Source organism: Hyperoodon ampullatus, assembly GCF_949752795.1.
Source record: "Hyperoodon ampullatus genome assembly, chromosome: 9".
Classification (NCBI taxonomy): Eukaryota; Metazoa; Chordata; class Mammalia; order Artiodactyla; family Ziphiidae; genus Hyperoodon; species Hyperoodon ampullatus.
In genome coordinates, this window is record NC_136922.1 from 32566342 (window position 1) to 32580481 (window position 14140).

A 14140-nucleotide genomic window follows, 5' to 3' on the forward strand; every position below is an offset into this window, starting at 1 on the left:
ATAATAAATGCATAATAATTTTACAGAGCTCAAACATACTATAAAATTTTCTGGCCCAATTCATGACCTGTCTTCACAGAACTGAAGCAGTCCCTCCTCAGGGTAAACAATGCGCTCTTCAGAATCACAAAAAAGAGTTCCCCGGATCCATAGACAGGTATCAGAGGATCCATAAATACCCCGAATTGGCATGCATATGTATTGGCATGCATATATTCTGGGGGAAAGAATTCATAGTATTCATCAGAGACTTAAAGATCCTGCAAAAGCTACATCACTTTACTCTCCGGTGTGTTCTCAAACAGGCCTTATCAATGTTTCTACTCCTTGACTGCACAGCAGGCTGTAAGTCTTCGGGTATGCTTAACCAAAGGTGACTTGGGAGCTCACAGCTATCAACCAGTCCCTCCTCAATCAAGTTCGAGAGTGTGATGAAAGTGTGTGTGCGTGACACCCTAGTCCATTCACTTTCTCACTCTCCTAAGAAACTTGTTTTAATTTTTTCTTTTGGCCACGCCACAAGGCTTATGGAATTTTAGTTCCCCAGCCAGGAATCAAACCCAGGCCCTCAGCAGTGAGAGCGCAGAGTCCTAACCACTGGACGGCCAGGCAATTCCCATAAACTTGTTTTCGATCTCCTTTCTTTTTCAGCCAAATGTCTTACTTTTTATTTGACTGAAAAAATTGAAGTTACCAGAAGAAAAGTTCCACAAATTCTCAAGTCCTCGTCTACCCACCTCTGGGCACTGACACTCAAATACTCTCTCTCCCCACTCGTTATTGTGGGTGAACTATTTGTGCTCCTACCTCAAGCAAGTATTCCATCTTGAGCATAAGAGTCCATCCTTTCTCAAGGATATCACTCAAACAAATTTCTTTCCTTTCTTGCAGAGCATCACTTTCTCCTCTCTTTTGGATCATTTCCATTAGCATATAAACAAGCTGTTATTTCTCTCATCCTAAAACAAACACACACACACACACACACACACACACACACACACAACTTCTCTTGTCCCCATTTCTCTGTTTTCACATGTTTCCAAGGAGTCTAACATGGAACTTCCCTAGTGGCGCAGTGGATAAGACTCCGAGCTCCCAAGGCAGGGGGCCTGGGTTCAATCCCTGGTCAGGGAACTAGACCCCACATGCATGCCGCAACTAAGAGTTCACATGCCACAACTAAGGAGCTGGTAAGCCACAACTAAGGAGTCCACAAGCTACAACTAAGACCTGGTGCAACCAAATAAATAAATAAATGGTTTTTAAAAAAACAAAGAGCCTAACCTGTGGCAATGTCCAAAATTAAATTTCTGGTGTTTACTGCCAAAATACTCTTCCCTCCATCTTTCTCATCTCAACTGATGGTAACTGCATCCAGTTTATCCAGTTTCTCCAGCTAAAAACTATTGAATCATCTTAAACTCCTGTCTCTTATACCCACATCTAATATGTCAGAGAATCTCACAACTGATTCCTAGTTATCATTCAAAGTCCAGATGAGGCTCCTATACCTCTTCCTGAAACTGCCTGGGATATTTCTGACTTCACAGAGCTCTCTATTTTTCTATATATCTCTACCAGCACTTCCACTGTATACTCTAATGCTTGTGAATATTATCTTCTGGGATTCATTAAAAATATGAACTATAGCTCAGACCCCTCCACAGCACTAAACACACTAGTGCATATTTAGTAAGGGCTCCACAAACTTCATTCTGAGCGAATGATTTTTCTGCAGATTCCAACAAAATCAGTACAGCAAACAATACTTACTTCCATTAGTTATTTCTGAAGTAGTTAGGTTTCCTATATTTCCTGCATTTGCAAAGCTATCCGTCATGTCTCCAAAAACCAGCATCATGAGGGGGAGTCCGGCTCCGTGGATGATGGCGGCCATAATCCCCAACACCATATACAACTTATCAAGCCAATTCGAATAGCGAAACTAAAAAATGAGAAAATACAGAGAAGAGGAACAATTAGCACAATTTCACGGATGGTTAGCTCTACTTTCCAAATATATCTGAAATCTAAACAGTTCTCAGACTACTACTGTGACCACCTTGGTCTGATAACCTAATTAGAAATAGGCATTTGGGACTTCCCTGGTGGGCCAGTGGTTAAGAATCCGCCTGCCAATGCAGGGGACACGGGTTCAAGCCCTGGTCCGGGAAGATCCCACATGCTGCAGAGCGACTAAGCCTGTGCGCCACCAACTACTGAGCCTGCGTGCCACAACTACTGAAGCCCACACGCCTAGAGCCCATGCTCTGCAACAAGAGAAGCCACTGCAATGAGAAGCCTGTGCACCGCAACAAAGAGTGGCCCCCGCTCGCCACAACTAGAGAAAAGCCCACACACAGCAATGAAGACCCAATGCAGCCAAAAATAAATAAATAAATAGATAAACAAATAAATAAAAATAAATGTATTGAGGTAATTTAAAAAAGAAAAGAAAAGAAATAGGCATTATTTTCTTTTTTTGAGTTCTGACCTGCTTCTTTTTATTGGACTCACTCTGTCTTCTTTCTTTAAATTGAAGTTTAGTTGATTTACGATATATTAGTTTCAGGTGTACAACAGTGATTCGACAATTTTATGGATTATACTCTATTTAAACTTATTATAAAATATTGGCTATATTCCCTGTGTTGTACAATATATCCTTGTGGCTTATTTATTTTATACACAGTACTTTGTACCTCTTTAATCCCTACCCCTATCTCATCCCTCCTACCTTCCCCCTCCCCACTGATAACACCAGTTTGATCTCTATATCTGTGAGTCTGTTTCTGGTTTGTTATATTTATTTGTTGTATTTTTTAGAGTCCACATTTCAGTGATAACATCCAGTATCTGTCTTTCTCAGGTCTGACTTATTTCACTAAGCATAATACACTCTAGATCCATCCATGTTGTTGCAAATGGCAGAACTTCGTTCTTTTTTATGACTGAGTAGTATTCCACTGTGTGTGTGTGTGTGTGTGTGTGTACCACATCTTTATCCAGCCATCTGTTGACGGACACTTAGTTTGCTTCCGTATCTTGGCAATTGTAAATAATGTTATTAAGAATACTGGGATGTATATATCTTTTCAAATTAGTGTTTTTCATTTCTTTGGATCTATACCCAATAGTGGAATTACTGAATCATATAGTAGTTCTATTTTTAGTTTTTTGAGGAACCTCCATACTGTTTTCCATAGTGGCTGCACCAATTTACAGCCATACCACCTTGAACATGCCAGATTTCATCTGCCTTCTTCTCTTACATATGCGGGTTTGATGAGAAGCATAGGACATTCTGGGAAATTACAAAAATCTATAATGGCACAATAACAGAAAGACAGTATTTGTGACTCTGATTTCCAAAAATGGAAGCAACTTTTCAGCTCAAGATTTTTCAACCCAGAAAAATCACCATTGAGGAAACATGTGTTGTGGCTTTAAAAAAATGGCTTGGGTCAAAGATCTGCTGCCTAACAGCGTTAGCACAAAATGTGAAATGATGTTAATGTAATTAGGTCTCCATAGTAAGAAGGAAAAGGAAAGGAATGAGTTAGATGCATGCTTCCCAGAGACCAGTACAGATGTGCATAATCTCTTTAATTGCAGGCAAATTGAAAGAAAGGAGGGAAGGAAGGGAGGAAGGGGTGGAGGAGGAAGGAAGGAAGGAAAGAAGGATTTGTAATCAAATGAGCTTAAATTAATGACGTTATTTTCCATAATCTAAAAACATCCTATTTACAAATTAAAACCTTTAAGGGAGAATACGTTTTGCCTTTTTTTCGTATTTCATTGAAACACAGGCTAAATTTTGCCACTATTTACTTTGTCTTAACTAAGCATTCATCCACCTAAGGAAAAAAAAAAGGAGTTAGAGATGAGCAGAAACCATTTAGTATCTAGTATCTTCTATCAGAGACTATAAAATGGACAAAGTATCTAATTTCTCAGTAGAGGAAGAGAAGATGGGTGATTTTTTTTTTTTTTCCCCCGGTACACAGGCCTCTCACTGTTGTGGCCTCTCCCGTTGCGGAGCACAGGCTCCGGATGCGCAGGCTCAGCGGCCATGGCTCACGGGCCCAGCCGCTCCGCGGCATGTGGGATCCTCCCGGACCGGGGCACGAACCCGTGTCCCCTGCATCGGCAGGCGGACTCTCAACCACTGCGCCACCAGGGAAGCCTGAGAAGATGGTTGATACACAAGGATTTCCCCCATCACCAACCCCACAGGACATTTTACCTCGAAAACTAACACTGGCTATTATAATAAAAGCAAGCAGGCCATGAATATAAATATTTACTAAATGCCTACTCAATGACTGAAAAGAGCCAGAAATAAATACCAAAGTTACAACTCCTGCTTCCAGGGTGTTTAAAGGATGAAGGCAAAGCAAAAAAAGTATATTCAATATATATTCTGCATGACTTGACAGTATGCTATACAGAGTAGAGCAGATACAAAATGGAGCGAATGGGTCACTGCCTCCTTTGTGGAAAAGCTTCATAGAGGTGATGCTTCCTCCCAGCTTTAACAGTTTAGCAAGGGCTTAAAAGCAAGGAGGAAGGCATTCCAACCAGAAAGGACGGTAAGTTGAGGCAAGAATGATCACAGTGTGCCCAGAGAAGACTGGGGTCTCCCAAGCTTGGGGTGTGAGGTGTAGAAGCAGCAGGAAAAAGCTAACTGAGGGGCTTCCCTGGTGGTGCAGTGGTTGAGAGTCCGCCTGCCGATGCAGGGGATACGGGTTCGTACCCTGGTCCGGGAAGATCCCACATAATGCGGAGCGGCTGGGCCCGTGAGCCATGGCCGCTGAGCCTGCGCGTCCGGAGCCTGTGCTCCGCGACGGGAGAGGCCACAACAGTGAGAGGCCCGTGTACTGCAAAAAAAAAAAAAAAAAAAAAAGCTAACTGACCAAGAAGTACCCTTCACTGAGACAGGGCAAACCAGGATAGGCAAAGATATGGGGGGAAGGGGACAGAGAAGGGGCAGAGAAATCTCATTTGGTCCCGTTTCATGCCCATCCAGGGAATACGTGGAGAAAATTCAGTTTGAGGAGTACTTTTGTGACACTAGCGTATGTAGCAGAAGTCATGGGTGTGGACAAGATCATTTAGCAAGAACTAATGAGTGGGATTAAGAACAATTTGGAGACGAAGTAAAGTAGATAGCATGGTGACTGTCCTTTTCATGATCTTGGGACAAAAGCAAGAGAGAGAATGGTTACTAGAGGGGGATATAATGTCAAGGGAGAACTATTTCATGAAATCATATACACATTTATAGGCAAATCAGTCAAAGAGACCATCAGTGAAAACACAGGAAGGAAACTGAGATGGACTAACGTCCTAGAAAATAAGAGAAATAGTTATTTCGAGCACCTGGGGTGAGGGACCATCAATGGGCACGATAATTATTAGCAGAAACAAGCTATCCCCTGAGGCCCCAAGACCCCACATAGCTGCAAAGGGGTAGAGATCCTTCTACAGTCGAGGGATCCAAGCTGTCATCACCTTCACCAAGTGATCACACTTGGTATCATAGAAAAGTAGAATACCCTGACAGTTGATGTTTCCAGGTGTGATGAGACATGAAGTACACAGCATCCCCTATACAATTTCTTACCAAAAATATTTAACATGAGTGTATTAAAACCTTTAGACTTAACTTTTAGCATATAAGAAATGCAAGGCATGGAATAACAAGTTAAATGACACCGTAAGGAAGTAATAAAAATCGTCCAGAAAGTGAAGCATTCTATAGGACTATCGGTACCATCGTTTCACAGGTCAATGTCATTTAAAAAGAGGAGAAAACTTTGGAATTCCCCTGGCAGTCCAGTGGTTAGGACTCCATGCTCTCAATGCCAAGGGCCCAGATTAGATCCCTGGTCAGGGAACTAAAATTCCACAAGCAGTGCAGTGCAGCCCCCCCTCCCCCCAAAAAAGGAGAAAAGTGTTCTACCTAGACTCAGGAGACACAGTATTCAAATATCATCCCTGACTGGATCCTGTTTTGAACAAATCAACTGTAAGAGACATTTGGGGGAGCTAACTGGAAAAATGTGAATATAACTGACTACTAGACAGTATTATGGAATTACTGTTCATTTTGTTAAATATGATCATTGTATTATGTTTTAGAGGAAACTGTTTGGTAGGAAAATTTTTAAGAGATATAAACAGGGGTCGTTACGTACAAAACATCATGAAATCTCTAATTCCAGGTGAAATGTGTGGCAAAATGTTAACCATTATTAGTTATAGATAATGGTTATATGAGTATGAATTTTACTACTGCACCTTTCTATACGTTTGAAAAATCAAAATACAAGTTTGTAAGGGCAGGATGGTTCTCCAACAGGCAAAGGTATGTCTCTTCATCTCAGGCTAGAAGAAATGAGCTAAAAGTGAGCACAGATACAAACAAGTGTCTGAGAATGAGGACAAAGTTGAGACAGTTCAAAGCTCATATTTATTTGTGAGGTGAGGCAAGATTGATTTCTGGAGGGAAAGTGGCAAGAAGCTTTGAGGAAAGTGGTAACATAATGCTGAGAAGGACAAAAGCCTCAGTGCAATGTCCCACCTCTGTTATATACTAGGAAGGAGACTTTGGGGGAAAAAAAATCTCTTAATAACCTTGAGCTTCAGTTTCTACATTTATAAAATGAGGAAAATACTCATATACACAGAAAGCTTCACATAGCTGTAATGAGGCTAAAAACGATACTTAATAAAAGAAACCTTATTAGGCATTGGATATAATAACATACAACACAAGCAGGTACTGTTATCGGTTTTAGAAACATAAAAGTTAATAAAACTTTTCAGGAGCTTACAGTGAGGGAGCAGGTAGACAAAAAAAATGTTGTAACACATCAGGTGAAATGTAGAACAGGAGTTTCATTATAATCACAGCCCTTTAAGTACAAGGAAATGGAAAATGTTTGGTCAGATGTTGACAGGGAAGAGAGGGGGTGAATCAGAACCACACAGGAGGAAGGATCCTCAACACTGAAAGCCAAGGGTTGGACTTCCCAAGGCAAAGAAGTAGAAGGTGCCGGCAGGGGAGTGGTTTAGGTAATCTTCAGCAGGCAAGAGGGCATACATGATCTTACTATGGTGCCTGGGTGGAGGCAGAAGTCAGCGAATTCATTCATTCATTCATTCATTCATTCAACATTCAAAAGGTATTTATTGGGCTTCCCTGGTGGCGCAGTGGTTGAGAGTCCGCCTGCCGATGCAGGGGACACAGGTTCGTGCCCCGGTCCAGGAGGATCCCATATGCTGCGGAGCGGCTGGGCCCGTGAGCCATGGCCGCTGAGCCTGCGCATCCGGAGCCTGTGCTCCGCAACGGGAGAGGCCACAACGGTGAGAGGCCCGCGTACCGCAAAAAAAAAAAAAAGATTTATTAAGCACCAAATAGGGATCAAGCTTGGTTCTAGGTACTGGCAACAAGTAAGACAAGCTTTATGAGGACAGGTAGCTTGAGTAAGACAAGTTACCTGTCCTCATAAAACTTACATTACATTTTACTAGTATGCAAATAGTACAAGAGGGAATAGACGCATTCAACATTCATTCAATATCTAAGTACCTATTAAAGTTCCAGGCACTGTTCTAGGCACTTGGAGCACAGCAAGGAAGGAATCACACAAAACCACCTGCCCTCATGGAGCTTCGATTCAGAAAGAAGACAAACATAAACAAGAAATCAGATAGTGGTTAAGTACTCAGAAGACATATCACACAGGGCGATGCGCCACAGTGACAGGAAGCGCCAGCGGGCTCAGACTGGCTGGGCGGGGAAAGTCTCTATGAAAAGGCAACATCTGAGCTGAGTCCTCAGTGACAGGAAGGAAAAAGCCATGTGATAATCTGGGTACAGAGGTTCCAGGCAGAAAGAACAAATGCAAAGGTCCTGGGGTGAATACAAGCTCAGTGTGTTTCAAGGATCAAACATAATTACCACAGTGGCAAGAAGAGGGTGAAGGAGATCTGCCTGCCGTGAAATCAGAGATGACACAGAGGTCAGATTATGGAGGGTATTTTACAGCCAGAGGAGGAATTTTGGTTTTACTTTCAACTTCCCATCTAAGTGTAAAGGAAAGGCATTCGAGGGTTTGAAGGATGGAATGGAGGTGATCTGATGTGGCTATTGTGGGTAGAATAAGTTTTAGAAGCGCAAACATGGACGAGGGGGGACTAGGAGGGAAGAGAGTGGTTGGGAGAGTGAAGTCTTGACCAGGTGTAGGAGGGCAGAAAAATGCTCCGGCTTCCAAGCATGTGCACGTCCTAATCCCAACGACCTGTGAATATGTGTCCTCACATGGCAAAAATGACTCTGCAGACATGAAGGATATTGAGATGAGCAAAGCATCCTGGATTACCCAAGTGGGCCCAATGTCATCATAAGGGTCCTTATCAGAGGGAGCCAGGGGGATCAGTCAGTAGTAGGAGAAATACTAAGCAAGAGGGTGGAGTGAAGTAAGGAAGGGGCCATGAGTACAAGAAGGCTGGAAGCCTGTAGAAGCTGAGCACGGAAGGAAACAGATTCTCTCTTAGAGCCTCCAGCCCTGCTGGTACCCTGACTTTAGCCCAGTGAGACTCTGGGCCCCAGAACTATAAGGCAATACATTTGTGTTGTTTTAAGCCACTAAGTTAGTGGTATTTTGTTCCGACAGGAGTAGAAAATGAATACACAATGTCAAAAAATGGATACTAAGGAACAATAGCCAAGCAAGAAGGATCATAAGCAGGGGTGGAAGACATCCATTTGAGTTTACAGCATTAGAGGTGAGAGTCCACCCAGATGATAAACCAAAGGTCTTTGTCCACAGTAATTTACTAAAGGAAGGGATGAAGGTTGTTGGAACTGAAGAGGTCAAAGAATGTGGAGCTTAGGAGACATTAATAAGGTTACCAAAATAAAAGAATGATGAGAGCATAGGCGAACGAAGTAGAAGCAATCAAACGCCAAGGTCCTCAATGGAGGAGCAAAAGTAACTAGAAATTAGTAGAGGGTATCACTGAAAATGGATAGAAGATATTATAATTGTCCAGAACCAAACTCAAACAGGGATGGAGTTTTGCATGAAAACAATTTGGAAATGGTCATGTGAAACTAGAGAACTGCCAACACTATCACTGGCCCCTGGGATTAGGGGTTGAGAACTCTAAATTCACAGGCAAAGATGACACAAGAAAAGACCCAAAGAACTGGGAGGAAAATGAGCAGACTGTGGCATCACAGATGCAAGCAAGAGGAATGAATACGGTACACAGTGTCAGGTGCTACTTAAAGGTCAGGATAGACTGTCCACTGAATTTGGTGAGTGTTGGAGATAGAAGCCAAATTATAATATTAAGAAGTGATTTGGAGGTGAAACAGAGAGCAAAGGCAGCTCCTATTTGTGAAGCAAGCTAGAGGAGATGGCTTTAAGGAGGGCATCAGTGACATTAAAGACAGGTGACATGAAAATACCAATTGGAAAGACCCAGTTGAGGGAGGGATTGAGGATACAGAAGAGAAAGGATAATAATAACCTAAGGTCCTTGAGAAGGCAGAGGATATAGGAGCCAAAATACAGTGTACAAGTGGGTGATTAGATTTAAGAACTAAATGCTTCCTGTTATAATAGGAGGGAAGGAGGAAGCAACTGATCCAGGTACAGGTATGTTTGTTAGACTGGGAGAGAAGAGCTGAGGAACTTCTGTCAGGTGGCTTCCATTTGGTTTGTGAAATAAAAAAAGAGGTCATCCACCAAGAGTTGGGGTTAGGTGGGGAGAAGTGGGAAATCTGAGTAGAGTTTTAATATACTCAGCGAGAAGAGGAGGAATAGGATTTCTGTGTGGGATAGAGCCTATTGTGAGATTTTTCTCCAGCACCAATCAGATGTCGGGGTTCAGGCACCAAGAAAGCAGATGGCTGATTTTGCCTGGGCTGGGCATGACAAGTGACAGGTGAAAGGAAGTTTATAGTTCGGGCAAGAGTACCACTAAAGTGATGACCATTGCTCTAAACTGATAAGAAAGGGAATGGAAACAGGAAGGGGCTGACTGGGAAACTGATGGGTCAGGGGACTCAAGATCCAAGGAAAACAGTGAGCAGACTGAAGAGAGAGGAGATGGCTGGCTAATTCAATCTGGCTGCTTCAAAATGGTACTTTGGAGGTAGAACAGTTTCAAGTAACAGCAAAATCCAGGATGTGAGTGGGTGGCTGGAATAAAGGGGAGGGAAAAATGACTGCCGTTGTGAAGGTCAAAGAGTGGTTACCCTTATAACACCATAGAAGTCACCCAAGATAGTAGGAGTATCAGGGGTGGAGAGGGAGACACTGAACAAGGTGGTAAAGTCTCCAATGAAGAATGACCAAGTGGCCAGAAGATAACAGCGTCAACAAAGAACCCTTCAATTCCAGGCAAATAAAATTTTAACCAACCATATACTATCATAAATAATTAAAGTTGTTAAAAGCTCTGGACGTAGCGTAGCAGATCTTGGCAAAATTCTGGGCCTTTCCCCTTACTAGCTATGTGACTGTGTGACTGAATACATCGCTTAAACCTCTCGAGTCTGTTTCATCATCTGGACCATAAGAATAACACAAGTTCCTACATCACAGGGTCACTGTGAGGATGAAGTTAAATAATACACATGGGTGCTTAACAGATGCCTGGCACAGAGGAAGCACTTAACATTGCCACCTATTCTCTATTTAGAAAAAAAATTAATGCTTCAATAAGATACATAAAGTAGAAAGATCAGAGTTGAATCTGCAGCAAGAGTGTTTAATCTTTAAGGAGCGCTCTGTGTAAGAAGTGTAGCCCAACTTGTACTGTTCCCGCCCTAATTTCCAGTTGTCCCGTTTCCTCACTTGCTTTAGATTTTATCCTACTTTTGTGTTTCTGTAAATGTTGAAACAAAGCCTGACAGAAATAAAATAAAGGCCAGTAGAAAAATCTGAATGTATTCCTTACCTCTTTTTCATCATTTTCTCAAGACTGCCAAAAAGTCTTCTACTAGAAAAAAGTTAACAGGGATGGTGTACAGAAAACAGTGAACGTTGCAAGCCTGAGACTGCATTCAAGGTTAGCCCTTGGCTGGCAGCTAGAATTTGGATTTTGGGGAGAGTAACCATCACCCTAACTGATAAAAGTGGCCAAATTATTTGTACAAACAATGTGCTTTATGCTGAAGGTCTGCCTTCCTTCTGTGAGTCTGGAATTTTGGTACACGCTGCGCTACACGATCAGCCCCCAGTCAAAAACCCTTGGGCACCGAGTCTCTAATGAGCTTCCCTGACAGACGGCATTTCACACGTGTCGTCACAACTCATTGCTGGGGGAATAAAGTTGACTCCACTGGGACAAGACACTGGGGGCTTCTCTTGGACCTATCCCTCTTTCCTTTGCCCATTGCTGACTTTGCTGTAAATCTTAGCCACGAGTATGGCAACATGCTGAGTCCTGTGAGTCCTCCAAGTGAATCATCAAACCTGGGGTTCTTGGAAACCCCCAACACATATCAGTTTTTGTCTTAGCTGGAAATTTTTATTAATCAGCAATGCCAACAGCATCAGCATTTTACTGTTAAATGTTCTTAATACGTCCCTGTCTATATGGGTTTTATACTCAAGTTCACAGTTAACTATGTCAGCTCTTCAAGAAAAAGGCATGAGGAAAAGCCACTTAAATAGTACAGCTTTTCCTCAAAAGACTTAGAATATATTCCTTCTATGCCATCCTGAGCACTGTGATTTACAACATGAATTTCCTAGGTCTGAATCTTGGCCCTGCTTAGGATTCTTGGGCAAGTTAGTAAGTCTCACCTCACTTTCTTTATCTGTAAAAATTAGAATAATAATAGTATCTATCTTCAAGGGAGTTGTAAAGATTAAATGCGTTCATATAGGAAGTACTTAGTGCAACACATGGCATAAAGAGCTGTATTTATGTTATAATTATTAGCCTTCAAACTCCACATGTTTATTCTTTTGTGGGCTCAATTGTATTGATAGTATTACTTCTATATATTAGGTCTGTTAAATTTTCCAAAACATAAGACTAATTTTTTAAATTTAAGTTACTTATAAAACAAAATTACAAAAGACAGAAATATTTTGGTCTCCAAGTGATAGAACGGAAACTAAGTCTTGGCAATAAACCCTATGTTAACATCAAAGCTTCTTTTAGTACAAGAATATAAGAATGAAATCTAAAACAAATAAAAACTGTCACTTGATTATTCAAGTAGTCTTTCTGAGAATGACCCAAGTGCATAGCCTCATTTCCCCAAAATTCCAAAGAGAGTGGAAACAGAGTCAAAGGTGGAACTTTAGCAAGAGCAATTGCAGTGCAGGAAGATGAAGTTCTTATAAGATAACCAGAGTGCTCAGTGTAAAAGGCAACACTTTTTTCCTGCCTATAAGCATTTTTTTGTTCAATTTACTAATATTCATTTTATAAGATGGACTACCCCCCCCAACACCACACACACACACATTTTAGAATTGTCTGGTGTGTTAGGCCTGAATTATAAAGTGTGCGCTACAAGACTTAATTGGTTCAGCAGTCTTCCAGGTTCTACTTGCACAGTTCACCTAAATCTGTATTCTCAGGGGGAAAAAAAAAAAAAAAAAGGATCCAGGTAGAGAGAGACAATCAACCAGCCTGTCTTAATCCAAATCTGATTAAAGAAAAGCTTCTAAGCAGCTACCAGTGAAACCAGAAAATAAGATAAAGAATTAATTATATTAAGGTTTTCAAATTCCAGATTTTCAGTTATTCAGCACAAAAGAATAATGACATGTACTAATTCATAGGAATAAATAATCCATTGCTAACTTCTATTATATGAGTGTCTGGGACTCTGACCTCAAACCTGCCAGGATTAGAGCCCTTGTCGACAGGGCACCCCGTTTTTTCTTTGATCCACACTCCACGTGGCTGGTGTCTTCTATCTAGATGGCTGAGACCATCACTGGGAGAAGTGCTCGCACAGGTAACATATCACTGGCTACGTAACTAACTAGGAGAATATTGAAATCCAGGCTAGGAAGGGTGAGTCTGGAGGCTTATTGTACACAGCAAGTTATGACTGGCATTCCCCTGAAAACAAACTAAATTAAACGAATTCATTTTACCTCTCCATTAACAAATACAAACAAATTTTTCTCCAAGAAAGTATTATACCAGATGAAATATCTCTTTTCTAGATCAGGAGAAGTCAAATTTCCAAAGCACTTTGAATAGTGAATACATTCAAACTCACCACTGCAAAAGTACTGACAGTTGGTTTCTTTTCTTTCTTCTCATCTTTTTTACTGAAAAACCTAGCAATAGAATTACATAAAACTTTAAAAACTATATAAATCTTTAATTACCCAATTAACATAGAGCTTATACTTAATAACAAATAGGACAAAGAAACATGTCTACAATGTTATTAAAAGAACAGGTTATAATATGATCCCATTTATGAAGTTTAAGTATGTTTACATATACCTTAGAAATCTATACAGGTAGTTATCACTGGGTGTTGAGATTTCTACCAAAATATTTTCTTCCTTGTGCCTTTGCTATTTCCTAATTTTCTATGGTGAATACACAGAGACACAAGACTTTTGCAATTAGAATAAATAATACTAAAAAAAGAGAGCTTCCTGTTTTTCTTCTAATTAGAAAATCATTCGTGCTCTCCAGACTTAATTCCCTTAATTATCACCTTCGTAATTCTAGCAGCAGATAGCTAGTCTACATACCTAAATATTATCCTTAATCATTCCCTTTACCTAGTGGAGAGGAGTGGCAAACAGATGCAGAGCATAAATTACCCTGAGAAAGGGAATTAAATCACTTTCCTTGAGTAAATCTAATTCTGAAAAGATGTCTGGAGCCCTAAATGGACCATTAAGGCAATAAACGCAACCTAGAAAAACTACCATCAAAAAAGATGGTTTGTGGGCTTCCCTGGTGGCGCAGTGGTTGAAGGTCCGCCTGGCGATGCAGGGGACGCGGGTTCGTGCCCCGGTCCAGGGAGATCCCACGTGCCGTGGAGCGGCTGGGCCCGTGAGCCATGGTCGCTGGGCCTGTGCGTCCGGAGCCTGTGCTCCGCAATGGGAGAGGCCACAACAGT

General features: G+C 41.4%; 1 protein-coding gene across 1 annotated transcript in view; it reads right to left on the reverse strand.

Moving 5' to 3' along the window:
- ABCB1 (ATP binding cassette subfamily B member 1) overlaps positions 1 to 14140 on the reverse strand; it is a 106662-nt gene that overhangs the window by 87115 nt on the left and 5407 nt on the right. Inside the window, exons 3-4 of the mRNA XM_079711496.1 lie at positions 13277 to 13337; positions 1777 to 1948 (exon numbers count right to left, since the gene is read on the reverse strand). Of these exons, the coding sequence (XP_079567622.1) occupies positions 1777 to 1948; positions 13277 to 13337 (233 nt within the window). The remainder of the gene's footprint in view (positions 1 to 1776; positions 1949 to 13276; positions 13338 to 14140) is intronic.